The sequence below is a fragment of the Lathamus discolor genome, chromosome 3, assembly GCF_037157495.1.
Source record: "Lathamus discolor isolate bLatDis1 chromosome 3, bLatDis1.hap1, whole genome shotgun sequence".
In the NCBI taxonomy this organism is placed as follows: Eukaryota; Metazoa; Chordata; class Aves; order Psittaciformes; family Psittacidae; genus Lathamus; species Lathamus discolor.
The window spans coordinates 39,722,611-39,736,648 of NC_088886.1; the positions used below are offsets into that span (position 1 = coordinate 39,722,611).

The 14,038-nt window shown below is 43.9% G+C and overlaps 1 protein-coding gene across 16 annotated transcripts in view; it reads right to left on the reverse strand.

The window, feature by feature from the left end:
* MBNL1 (muscleblind like splicing regulator 1) overlaps window positions 1-14,038 on the reverse strand; it is a 133,166-nt gene that overhangs the window by 18,215 nt on the left and 100,913 nt on the right. For all 16 annotated transcript variants that reach the window (XM_065674740.1, XM_065674750.1, XM_065674737.1 and 13 more), the window contains 2 exons: window positions 10,395-10,565; window positions 4,793-4,993 (listed from right to left, as the gene is read on the reverse strand). In XM_065674740.1, coding sequence (XP_065530812.1) covers window positions 4,793-4,993; window positions 10,395-10,463 — 270 coding nt within the window. In that variant the 5' untranslated portion in view covers window positions 10,464-10,565. The remainder of the gene's footprint in view (window positions 1-4,792; window positions 4,994-10,394; window positions 10,566-14,038) is intronic.

Here is a 14,038-nt window from a genome sequence, read left to right on the forward strand (position 1 = left end):
AGATAAGCTAACTTTACCATAGTTAAAAACCAAAGAATGACCAGAAAGATGAAATAGTTAGGCAGAGATAATCTTTGTCATGTCTAGAGCAAATTTTCAGAGCTGTCATGCAGTAGCTGAGATAAGGTGATGAATGGCTTTGCTCTCAGTGTTCCTAAGCAGATCTCTGAATGATGGTTTACAGCAGTCAGACACAAACCATAATACTGGCAGTCCTTCTAATGACTGTGACCAGCAATGGCTTTTCAACCACTTTGACAGTAACCAAGAATGTTTCCAATCCTTGTTTATTTAAAAGCAATCACTGAAAAGGGTGGTGTTTTTTGCCATGGGCATGCAGCAGTATTTCACTCATCTGCTTGAGCAGAGAGAGGCACAGAAGTATGGCATGTTGCCTGGTCTTTCAGATCTGGAGAACTTTTATCTAGTTATTTATTAACAGTCCTGTAATTACTATCATAATTTTCAACTTAGTATGTTCAGAAACATAAACAGAAGAGGCAGCTGTGGGTCTTTGGCCTGTTGGCAAAAACGCTGAGTTAGTGCCGCAATCTTACTGATTTGTTGCAGTTCGCTTCACTTGTTCTAAGTTTGGCCTGCGTTTATTCTGACTGCCCTGCTCGGATTTAAGCTGCCCACACTGGTGGGGAGCCCGCCGCTGTGTCACCACACCTATGGCAGAGGTCCTGCACTGCTCACCCAGAAGCTGGACAGAGCTTTGGCCAGAGGGACACAGACAACAGAGCTGAGATCCCTCCACTTCCAGGGTAAGTCACCCCTCTTGTTTCCTCTGCATTGAAGAGAATTTATCAAAATGGGCATACTGTTATCCTGTATGTTCCAAACATTTAAGCAAATGGCACCACTAGGTCAGATTTTCTGATGACCCAAGATCTACAGGCACTTCTAAGCTGCTTCTTTCTGGAAAAAAAATGGTATATATGAAATAAGCAGGAAACAGCAGCTTGGTTGTGGTAATTTTTGACTCTTGAACACTTCTAACAGAAAATGATGGCATTTAAATATAAACACGTGTTTTAAATAAAGTGGTTAGGCAATTACTTTCTCTCTCACTTCCCTATCCTTGCTTTTCTTCTAGTTGACTGAAAGAGCCACGCTTTTGTTAAAGATATTTCTGGCAGGAGAGGAGTGTGAGGAAAGCTGTAGGAAAGGCCTCAACCCATGAAATTTCCACCCTGAGATCCAGATTCCTTATGGGAGTGGCTGAATGCACTGGACACCCAAACATCTGCATGCTATCTGTACAGGCAACACAGTCCAAACACATACGAAATCAATCCTACTGCTAGTAACAGTCACTGACCTTATCTTATGAATATTCATATTAATTCAGGAGACCAGGCACACTGCCAGACAGATTTATGTTGTCTGCCTGCTTTTCTTAAGATCCCAGGTACATGTATTGAGAGCTTTTATTGTGGAACAGTCTGATTCAGTATCCCAGAACATGTGTGCTAACTTACTTTATGCCAGAGTACATAATTCTTGAAAATAAATATTTAAAATTCTAAGCAGAACAAATCATATTCCAAGATTAGATGCTAACATCACAGTGGTTATTTTGCTGAAGGACAGTTCATTCCAAGGGAGAGCAAGCTAAGCCTTATAAAGCTCTCTAATCGTGTCATAACAAATGACAATACCGACAGCAATAACTTAACTTAAAGAGCAGGTGGACACATGCTGGCTCCTCTGAGAGGTAACAACCAGACCATGCAAAATCTCTCAAATCAGTTCTGCATTTCCATAATCTATAAAGTCCATTACGATGTTTTGCTGTTAATAGAAATTATGTGCTTATTTGGTATTTTTATACTAAATTTGGATGCTCCAGATCAAATGACCAATACTGGCAAGCAGCAGCAAATTATTTTCTCACCTACATATTTCACTACTTGAACTGCATTTGCTGAGGGAAAAAAGGAAGAAGAAAAGACACCCTCTCCCCACAACAGATACTGATTTTGGAAGAAAGCATCATGGTGTGGCATTGCAGAGTCGGTGGGTCAACCTGGATGTGATTCATTCTATGATTCTGTGATGTGCTTCTGATCCCAGACAAAGTAAAAACTTAAGCAGCTTAAAGGGCAGCAGAAGCTGGACTCCTCTAAAGTTACCGACATGGTGCAATGGCTAGAGCAGAACCAAGGGAAGGGCCCCATTAGGAAGGACAAATTCATCTCCTACGGGCGGAACCCATCAAGATAAAAGCAACTACCACAGAAAAGGCTGCTGGGTCCTGATGAGCTGGGACCTTACTCACTGGGAGAACATGTCTGAGAAGTAAGTGCCCTGCTCAACCGCATTCTGCCCATGAGCCAAGCCCACGAGAGCTGGTGCTGCCTTCCCAGCACTGCCGCGGGCTCCCCCTGCTGTAGGGTGCTGCCCTGCAGGAGCGCAGCCAGAACGCACGGACCCAGCACGCTTCTGCATGATAGCAATTCCTGCAGCAAATGAAGTCTGCTCCCGGAGGAGTCCTCGCACAGTGCCATCTCACCAGGAAAGGTGACAAAAGAGGCAGTCAAAGCCTCTGCATTTTTTTCCGAAGTTTCTAAGGCCATCATCTTCTTTTCCATGGAAATTCAAGGCAAAACCACCCAGCTTTTTTTTTTTTTTAATTTTACTGGTATCAGATGGTTCTCCTGGCTTTTCCTAATTGATAAAACATTTTTTACTGCAGACTGTGCCCTGAGTGTTTTGTGAGAGTAAGACTCTCACAACTCCCTCTCATGCAGAGGAGTTTGGCTCAGCAGTGTATCACTTTGCTTAAATAGCAATATAAAGAGAAAACAAGCATCCAGAGGACCAAATCCTGCCTATGAAGTCCCAGATTTCATTAGCTCCCTGTGCACTTTGGTCACAGTCTGCCCTGGAGGCACCACATGAAGAGATGCCCCCGTGCACTCCCTCTTGGGCTCCCACGGATGTACCTGCTTTCCCAGCCATGAGCAGAGCTGGTGCTCAGGGACTTCAGGTATGTCCTGCTCTTGCTTATCCACAGAAAGGTTTTGAGCCCACATGTCCCCAGCACCACTGACCAGCACCACAGCCTCTACAGAGGTGGAAGCACAATCAAACACAGCAGCTGACCATGGTGTTGTGAACCAAAGGGCTTCCTGCCACTGGTGTCCTCTCTCAATACTGATTTCCAAATCTAGCATGATTTATTTATGAATTTATCTGATTGCATTTCAGTTTTAATCCACTTCTGGAAACTATTCATTGTGAAATAGATTCCTCAAAGGAAAAACATCCCTTGGTGATTCCAAACAGCCACCCATGCATCAGGTCTCAGCAAAGTGTGGCTGCCTCTCCTGTAACCTGACCATGCTTTGGGGAACGCTTTCCTTGGAGAAAACATCTCTAAAAAGGGAAATGATGCGATCCCACAGAAGGGGAACCTGTGGTGACGTGAAGTCTCAGAATAGTGACAGTGGCAGGGGGAAATGCTTGCTGCCAGATGACTCTTCACGCTCCTCCCAGCTCGCAGCGTTCTGAGCAGCAGCTTATCAGTCAAAAATGTAACTAAGAAAAAGGAATTAATTTTCCTTCTAAGGGAAGTTAATCCCTGTTAATGTAGATACATGGGCAGAAAGAAAAGCATTACAATTACAACTAGATGCGCTGTGAAAGAGAGATCCTTCTCGCTCCTCCCATCATGCTCCCTGAGTTCAGGGACCATAAACAAGACCAGAACAACCCATCCACCCCTGCACTCCCAAGCCTTCACACCCTTCCCATGCAGAGATGTTGCAAGGAACTCTGCCACCTGCTGCTGCACCAGTGCTACAGAAAAACTGGTGCTGAGCACAGGCCACTGAGTTGGGGGCTGAGGGCAGAACATGAAGGCTGGGGCTGCAGGGATGGGTCACGGCAACACTCGTCTCTCTCCACTGCCAATCAAAGCTGATGCTGGCTGCTGTGCATGCCAGAGAGGGAGAGCACCAGCGGCTGCTACAGGGAGAGCCGACCTCCTGTAGGCCAGTGCATGCCCTAACACATTGCCATGTCCAACAAACAACTGGGGTGACAGTGGATCAGCCCTTGTGCTCAGCCTCTCCCATCGCTGCATTTTAATCACTGGACCTTGCCAGGGCTGTATGTGCCCACACACAGGCTATGCTTGCAGGCGTGCCCCAAGCACGTGGCAGCTGGTGGCATGTCACTGGCTCACCACCCATGCTGCCACAGCCCCGATAAGGTGCCGAAAACACTGTCAGGCCTTTCAGATAAGTAAGATTGAGGGCACGGGAGAGCATCAGCTAGAGAGCACTAGCATTTGTCAGGGTTGTAGCAAGGATGATAAGCTGGGTGTGGGAGGCCAGTGGGGGAGTGCCAGCACCATCTGTCCAGAGAGAACCTAAAGAGAGAGGCTGAAAGTCATCTTTTACACAGGCAGCTGAAGTTCAACCTTTACACAGCCCCTGGTGCTCAGTACCCATACCAATGGACTCCCCACATTGCATACATTAACACCTTCTGGGCATACATTAACACAGTTCTGAGGTGCTCTTGCTGCTGCCGTGGCTATTCCTAAAAGGGCTCAGTATTTCCATTTCTTTCTGTAGTGGAGGGTCAGAAGCAGAAACACAAGCATTAACTTACTGTACAATCACTCAGCCACTTCCCATCCTTACCTGTTACTGAGATTTGGTATTATCAGCTGAAGTAAAACCTGCATTATTTTCTTTTACACACAAAGTATTTTATATCTAGGAGACATAATAAATGATACAACTTGTGAGAGCAAGTTACACATATTGGCTCCTACCTCCAGCCTGTCTGTCCTCATCAGCTTTTGGGCAGCAGCGGCAGCAGCGGCAGGAACCGGGACACCAGGGTTCCCTGTCACCAGCATTGGGGCAGTGGGCAGGATCTCCGCTGGGACCAGGCCTGGGGAGACAGGCCCCAGATAGGGGTTGAAGGCGGCTGACGCATTGGTGGCTAAGCTCGGTGTAACAGAAAACATCGGCTGCAATCAGAGAAAAGAAGAAACACACTTCAAATATTTACACTTGCCATGCTGTCAATGTAAGAACTTTTTTTGGATATCATCTTGAGCACAACTGTGGTGAGTTTCTGTTACTGATGGGAAAAAAAATTTGCCATGTTTGCAAGACATAAAGAACACCCATGCAAATGTCACACATGAGCAAGACCACAAGGACAAGCATCCCCTGCCAGCCTCTGCTGGTTCTCCTGTCCAAGCTTCCCTTGCATGCACTCAATGCATAGCTGCTCATGGAGCAAACTCATTTGATCTGCACTTGAGCAATGCCACCATAAACAAGCACTCCTGGCCACAGGAGAAAGCCTGAGGCTCTCAGGGGGACACGTCCAAAATGTGTATAAACATCCGCTCTCAGGGAGAAAGGCATCTGCGCAAGAGCCCCGACACGCTGTCACACCACACTTAGCTTCAGATACAAATAAATACGTTTCTGACCCTGGTGACAGCCAGCACTGATTGAGAAATTACAGAGGTTTAATACAGGATCAAGACCAGACGACCACAATCATTTAGTTTTACAAAATTGAACAGGCTGTCCATGCAGATATTCAGAAAGAAATACGCTGCATCAAGGATATGCTTTATTTAGACTAAAACATTAAGCCAGAGAGCATGCAAGTACTATTTTTTTGTTTGCTTGTTTTAGAAAAGAGTCAGATGCCCTTGACGGCTATCACATGTTGTGAAGATAATTAGATATAGAAGACCAAATAATGCTGTAAGACCAAATGTGGAGCTGTTACACTGCAGTAAAGATTAAATAACTCTTCTGTCCCACTGAATGCAAAGGCACTGAACTACCACTGTAATTGCCAAATAAAATTTAGTCTGGAGTGTTTATCTTTAGTATCTAAATAAAGTAGTTACTCAAGGCATTTAGACTGTTCTTCCAAACTAATTTTTAGAGGGAAAAACAACTTCAGAGTTAATGAAACTCTCTTTCTCTATTTCATATCTATTTAAGCCAGGCAACAGAGCACACCACATGTTTTTGTATTCCTGAGGAAGTGACTGAACTGTTTGGAAGCACGGAACAAGTCCACTTGAAACACTGGACAAAAACCCAGAGAGAGATTACTGAATTAAAAAAAGAGTCAAAGTTGTATGAATGGGAGTAATTTCTTTAATGTCTCTGGTTCTTCATCCATGTGAATGAGAAAAAAAAACAGGCAAATTTTACTCTCAAGTACACTATTAATTAACTGTACTTTTCATTGCTGTGCTATCAGCTATGTAATAATGGACACTAAAAATAAAACTACAAACCAGTCTATTATTGTGTAACTTAAGAGATATCCATGTTTGATTTCAGCCCAATACACTCTCTGTAAATAAAAGACTACCCCATTTATTTTCTACTGAGATAATTTCATACTAATATAAATATCCTGTGGTCTTTAATCTTACAACCACTGCAAAATAATAGCATATTTTATCAGAACCACTTTGTATTATACTGAAACTCATTGACATTTTGCAATGTGCTGTACCCATGTAAATTAGGAGATAAAAACCTGTACTACAGTTGTACTGGCCCATACTCAGAGCCACACTGCTGGCAGAAAGAGACCATGAAGTGGTGGAACCTGGGCAGCACAAAACTGCTTCTCAGCGGCAGGACTCTTCCAGGGCACAAAGCTACCTGACTGCTCCAGCACCGACTCAAGGCTTGGGTGGCTATGGGATGTGGAAGAGCAGGACTCTACCACGAGGGTCACCCCAAGCATGGCCCTGACAACCATGAGCATCAGCTGAGGGTTACCTTGGGATCCCCTGCCTGTAACTGCAAACTGGTCAGAACTGGGCCCTCAGTGTGACACAGGAAAGGAGAGATAGCAGAGGGGTCCAGCTCAATCTCTGCTCTTTACTGCTGACTTGTTTTCCAGTGAATTTTCACTTCCCATCTCTAGAAGCAGAGGTACAATTTCTCTATCACCACAACCAGACCACAGAACTACTTAGTGGCCTTGCAGTCTGGGTCCTGCTATGCTGTGCCTCTTGCAAAACTCCTCAAAAAAGCAGCTCCTGCGATTAGCAGAGAGTACAAAGGTGAAGGAAGACACAGCCTTGGATGCAGGTCTGTATTGCCAGATGCCCCCTAATCCATGTTGTCTTCTCTACTGAATAACTCTGCTGTAAAATTGCCTGTGCACAACTAACATGAACCTCACTAGCAGGTCTGACCTCCATGGGTCTGACACTGCTTGCTAACAGTCTATTGATTGGGAAGGAGACATGGGGGTACCTTATGAATCAGCCTCTGCAGCATAGAGGAGCCATGGCTCCTCCCCAGACAGACAGGCTTTACGCCAGCACTCCAGCTTGCTGGCCCAGAGGGACCAGCTGCCTGCAGGGAAGGAGCTGGACTCATTTAACACATCTTTAACAGTCATCTACAGAGTACCTGCCTCACCAAGGAAAGCACAAGAGTGCACCACATACACAGACAGAAACACTTGACAACCTACAGCTACCTGTGAGTTACAAACGCACCTGCAGGAAAGGCTGTGACCTTGCTCTGCTGCAGGTTCGCAGCTGCAGCATACAGCAGATTGCCTCTGGCGCACCAGTGCTCTGCAGAAACCCATGCCTGCCTAACAGCTCTGCAGCTCATGAAAACCCCACTCACTGTCAGAAACCCCCTTCCTCAAGTGCCAGCTAAAAACAGATGAAAGAGTGAACTAAAAAGGAAAGATGGGAAAAGTCCACAGACATTACTTGCAACTAAGATAATTAAAACATTTATCAAACAGAAATATGAGTGAAAGGATCCGACTGCTTTGCTTACCAAAGTAGAGTCTCTCATTAAGCTAGTTCACTTACTTTTATTAAAGCATAGGGTATTGATTTTAGTAAAACAAAACAAACTGACTGAAGCATTGTAGGATGCGATGATACAAATCACTTCCCAGAACACCCTGAAATAACATCTGTTTCAACTGTGCTAATAAAGTAATTTTACAACCAAATTAGTAAGATGACATCCATTTGGAAACACTATTGCTGTGGCAGGCAGTGGGCCTTTCTATGAATCCTTGTACTGAATGAGACTCAAGTCTGAAAACAGCCTGCAGTGCCTGACCTCCAGCAATGCACACAGAATCACCCAGCTGCAAATGGAAGGGTTGTGCTGCACATACCACACTGACTTAAATTTTGCTCGTTAGGGACAGTGTGAGCATAGCATAAAGGAGAACTGAAATATGATTTAAATGTCCTCACGCTAATCTATATTAAAAAGGAACGCTAATCTAAAGGACTGTATTAGTGTTTTTTTGCATGTTTACCCATGTGTTGGTGTGGGCCTACACATTGGTTTGTATAAACCTGAGAGAGCCACATTTGGTTACAATTCATGAAGCAAACAACCAAGCGGGTTAACAGAGAATAATATTTTAAGCAATGGTTCCTACTGTTGGCTGCATTCTGACTTTAGTTTTCTCATAGTCCCAAATATGAATTTACTGGCACTAATCCTGTGTCACTGTACTCAGATCAGGAAATAAAAATAAAATTGTGGCATGTGTACACGTCTGCTTTGAGCTGTTGAAACTGAGAAATAATTCTGAGGTTGCTCTGGAGTTGAAGCACGTAAAGTACAGCCTGTTTTTGAGCTGTCTAGCTGTACAGACACGTAATTTGGTTCCTGATCTGAAAGCCAGCAGCAGTGGGCAACAGCCCACAGGCAGCCCCGTTTCTCCTGCAAGACAGGAGGCGAAGAACTGGCTGTGCAGCACAGTGCCAGGGTGTCCCAAGGAGCACTGCAGTGCCACAGCCTGTAGTGTCTGTGAGCTGATGCTGCCTCAGATCCTCTCCTTGCCTGTGTGACACAGACAGTGTTATCAGAAGAGAGGAAAAGAAAATTGGGTATCGTCTCACATTGGGCTATCAGGTACTAAAGCCAATTTACTGTGACAATCCTACAACATTTTCTGTTTTTCTCCCCCACATACAGTTTTTCTTGAAACAGCCAAGGTGTAAAGCTCTGTGGGAGAATAACAGTTACATTAACTGAATCAAATAAGATACGAAATATTTAGTGGTATTCTGTAGACCCACAAAACATGGGGCCAAATAACCATGAGAGTCCTTTCTGCTGAGATGATTTTTTTAAAGATTTAGCTATATTTTGAGGACCATTAATTGTCACTATGTTTTTGGAAATAAAAGTTGAAGAACTCACCTAACAGAGTGAATATAGGTTTTCTAATGGAAGGTATACAGAGATAAATAAATCTCCCTAAATTCTACCTTTGCCAGCAAGAAAGAAATAAAATAACTGTCAGAAAAGTACTAAAGAAGATATATTTATTTTATACATATGATTGCAAACTTATTTTTCCCTTTGCTGCCATTTTACGAATTGAAGGGGAGCTTCTGCCAGGGGAGCATTGTTTGCCTTTTTATGTAGAAGATACCAGCCTTGCTCATACATTAATCAGCGTCAGTCTTGCTCATACATTAGTCAGTACCCTCTAATGTCTGAGCTAGAAATTTATATCACAAGGGCCAAATTTATCCATAGGTTAGCTCAATGACCTCTCTGGATTGCATTAGAGAGGGATCTGGCACAGGATGTTCAGTTCCCAAAGGCGTACGTGCACAGTGGGTTGATGCCAATCATCTCTGTATTTGCTGAAATAAGGGATTACTGCAGAGCAAGAACTTCAGCCAGGGCATTCGACTTCATGGAACACTGCACTGTGCCTCCTTACTATGATACAAGAGAAACAGACATAATGTAATCTGTGGCCACATTTTGCTGTGACCGGACAAGAGATTTCTGATAGACTCTCCTTACCCCATCCCTTGTCTTTCTGTAGAAAATACGATTATCTGTGCTTCTCCTTCTTCCTGTCAAGCCTAAACTGTTGATCCTGCACGTCAGACTGACACGCACCATACATCACTCAGAGCAAGCTTTCTGCTCTGCCTGACAATGTGCTGTAAAAACCAAAGACAAATTCCAGCAAGTAATTCCCTGAGAAGGTTCCCCTGAGTGAATGGAAAACATCCAATGGGAATCTTCTCAAACCCAGGAATTTCCTAGAGCACATGAAACTGCAAATGAAACATCTATTTACAGAAGTCCCACACAGATCACTCACTTTCCTAATTTTAAGAGAAAAGTTGCAACTGGAATTAAATTAACAAAAGACTATTAATTAAATTAACAATATTAATTCCGGCAAGGGAGAACTAAGCAGTACAATGACATACAGATCAGCATTTCATTATATCGATTTCTCCAGTAGTTACTGACATTTGTGGGATTTCACAGGCAGACAAGCACACCTGCTAACAACTTGCTTCAACTAGAACTCACTGCGCTCACTGATAGAAGCCAAAAAGCAACACATACCACAGGCTGCAGTGGGGCACCAGGCATCATGGCATTGGCAAGCTGCATCTGCTGGGCCAGCATGGCCATGTTCTTCTGCTGAATCAGGTTATTGCGTCCATTGATCTCCAGCTGCGTTTTTAAGTGGGGTGGTGGGTGAAGATATTTGCAGTTTTCCCTCGAACATCGACCCTGAAGAAGAGAATTGACATAGCTGGCTTAGAAGCTATAGATGTATCTTCGTTTCTTATGTCTTGAGCTAAAACAAATGCAAACATGCATGCTACAAGCTGGAGGAAAGCCCCTGCAACTGATCAAGGCTGTTGCATACTGACCAGAGCAACTTGACAATTCCACTATCAGCTGCTTGCTTTGCTTTTCTAAATTACATATTTCCACAGTACAACTCTAAAAAACACACGTTTCTTTTAAAAGTTGCTGAAGGCAAGCAAATATTAGTTGTTCTGAGAACACGGCATGCCCATCCGCTATGGGCACATCATTTTGACGAGTGAAAGCTATGCCCATGAGGCCTCAGAATGGCTCTGCCCATGCAACAACACAAATGCCCAAGGCTCGCTTCTCTCTCTGCTGTGCAGGGGCACAGGAGGCGCTGAGCATACAATAAAACATGTGGTCAAAGTACCATCATCACCAGAAAAACAGTACCAGCTCTGCACTTTCACTAGACCTCGAATACAGCATCTTTGAAGAAAACCTCTTCAATATGATGCTTTTTTGTTGCAGTTGTGTAAACTGAACAAGAAAATCAGAACTGACTTGTTTCTAATTTTTTCATCAAATTCAGATGTGGTAAACAACAAGTTTAATGCACTAATTTTATTTTGATGAGAGGGCATTCATCAATTTGATGAGCATTCACATTGAGAAAGAACAAAAAAATCCTTCTGTGCACAACATATAACCAAACCCCACTGTACCTCCCTGTTACCAAGCAAACCAGCTTTGCACGTAAGACCACCCCACTTGGCAAACTCTCCCAAGACGGCCCCTTGCTCCGGCTGCCCCCTGTGGGCTCCCGGCTGGACGCGGGGAGCTGGGCACAGAGGAGGCTTCTGGAAACCAGCCCCTAGTGCCCTGGCTGGTAAAAACCTCTGAAAGGCTGAGCCAGAGCAATGGGTGCTGCCTGCATGGCCGCTTGGCACAGTGTGCGGCAGAGGAGGCCAGGGGAGGAAACCCCCTGTCCTGAGGAAGAGAATCCCTTCTCCTCAGGGCATGTGAGCTCTGGTCTCACATGCCAGGAGACTTCTGAAAAGGAAAATTCATTCTTGTGGAAGCTTTACACACTAATTTTTCTTTAAAATTGGAACACTCAAGCTCGTGCTTCCGCTAAAGGTGTGACACATTGAAAACAAAACCAAAACCCCCAAAACCCCAAACAAAAATTAAAAAGGAGAACTGAGTCCCTCTCTGGGAAAAAAACCCCAAACAGATTCCTTAAATTATATTTTTAACTCTTTACTCATTCATCTTTGAAATAAATCCAAACAGGAACAATGACAAGGCAAAAGACAGCCTTAATTTAAGTAAGAAACTGTTTTTATCAAGAAACAAATTAATTCAATTTAGTTTGACCTTACACTGCAATTTTGCTCAGAAAGTTAAAATGTATTCTCGTTATAAGATCTGCCAGAAATCTAATTTCTATGATGATTTTTGTCTCCCCTTGAGGCTAGGATAAGCGGTTTGCTGCTGCCTCTCTGCTAGGCCGTCTCTCCTGCTGGTAGTCCAAAGTTCTTTAAAGTAATTCTCATAGTTATTTATCTGACATCTATGTGATCCCTGCACAGGAAGATACACTTAATACAAAGAAAAATATGGGAAGTTTTGTGGATATCTTCAGGTCTCCAGGCTACACACCAAGATTACAGAAAGCCCTGTGTAGATGAAGACCACTACTGCAGTGAACAGCAAAGAAATTCCATCTTTCAGAGCATCTGTTCATAAGCCCTGCGCATATTTCCTTGAACGAAATGCATTTTCCATTACATGATCCCATCTGCCTCCAGAGATGACACAGGAGAGCTGAGCAATGCCGGCCAGCTACAATAGGAAGGCGCAGACAAACAGAAACCCCAGCACCTGGCCGTGCCATGCACGCTGCCACCTTTGCTGGTCTGGACACTGATCTTGGTGGTCTTCTTGCTTGTGGCAAGAGCCATAGGGCTCCGAGGCCCCCGGTGTGGAATCTTTGCCTGCCCCTCACACAGCCCTGGAGAGGGCTCCCATAGGCGCTTGCTCACTGTACAGAGGGGTGCTGTGGGCTGTCCTCAGCAGAGCTGATGCACAGAGGGGACCACCAAAGTCACTTGCAAGAAAATCTCCCTAAATAACACAGCTCTGAATGATAGAAGATAACCAAGACAGGCCAGATAATGCACAAAAGCTAAAAGCACAACAACTGTGCTACAGATAAGACGGGGGAAAAAACATGTGCAGCCTGAGAGAATATTTTTACAGGGGAATGGAGTATCCTATTGCAAATAAGGATCAGGATACACCAGTAACAAACATTAACAATTCCCAAGGAGAAAACACAACTTGGTGGTGGCAACAGGAATCAGCGTTGATGGAGCATGAATTTTAGTCACTGTGCTATTAATTGAAACCACGTTTTTGAATGTGTGCCTATATGCACATACAGAGGTGTGCAGGGCCTGGGGTGGACCGGCAGAAACATTGTGCTGGACATGTCCCACCCAGCACACCACCACAGCACTCCTTTGCCTGGGAGGTGGGGGGAAAGCATGCTTTCAACCTGGGGGATGCTTTCAGACAAAACAACCCTCAGCTCTCTCCTTTAGTGCCTTACTGACAACACTATTCATCCTGTTAATACTGTTCAGTATTTAAGCCATTTTGCACAGATTATCCAATCTCATTTCAGCACACATCTCCCCTACCCCCAGCATTTCACAATTATATGAAATGGTAGGTAAAAGGCAAGCGCTTTGGAGCAGCTTTATTTACGTAATTTTTTCTCTTGATACTAAAACCCATGTTAATTATTGCTACCACTAAGTAAGATGGGGTAAAATTACACGTTTACTAGCTGCCTGCAAGATAATATCTTACATTAGCACAATCTAAAAATCAGACTTAATTACTACTAAATGGGTAACATGAAACTACAACATGTGTTGCTGGAATCAGAGAGGAGCAATTAGCAAACATGATTCTGAAATGCAAATTAAATTCAATGTCCTCAATTCAGTGGTGGGTTTTAGGCTGCTCCACAGCTCCCCAGACTGGATCCTAAGCCTGGCAGTATGGGTTGCATAGCATGACCATTTAATGTACTTCATAGACTTAAGTGCTTTAGGGCCAGAAGAAACCATTAGAGCAACCTAATGCACTGCCCTCTCCTTTGTTTCCAAATCAAGGCCATCATTTCTGTTCACTTAGCAGATGATCTTTAAGGAAGACAATTTACTCTCAGTTAAGGACTACAAGAATACACCATGTTCCTGAGGTAAACTGTGATTATGGTTAGTTATCATCAGATACTATAAAAAAGCTTACATCCTTCTTGTTTGCATGTTGCTTTGGAGCCTAGTGCAGAGTTTTAACCTTCAATCTCTTCTAATTTTCAGATCTCAGAAAATTGTCTCTGTTTGGGAACAGGGTTTTCTTGTCTTACTTTT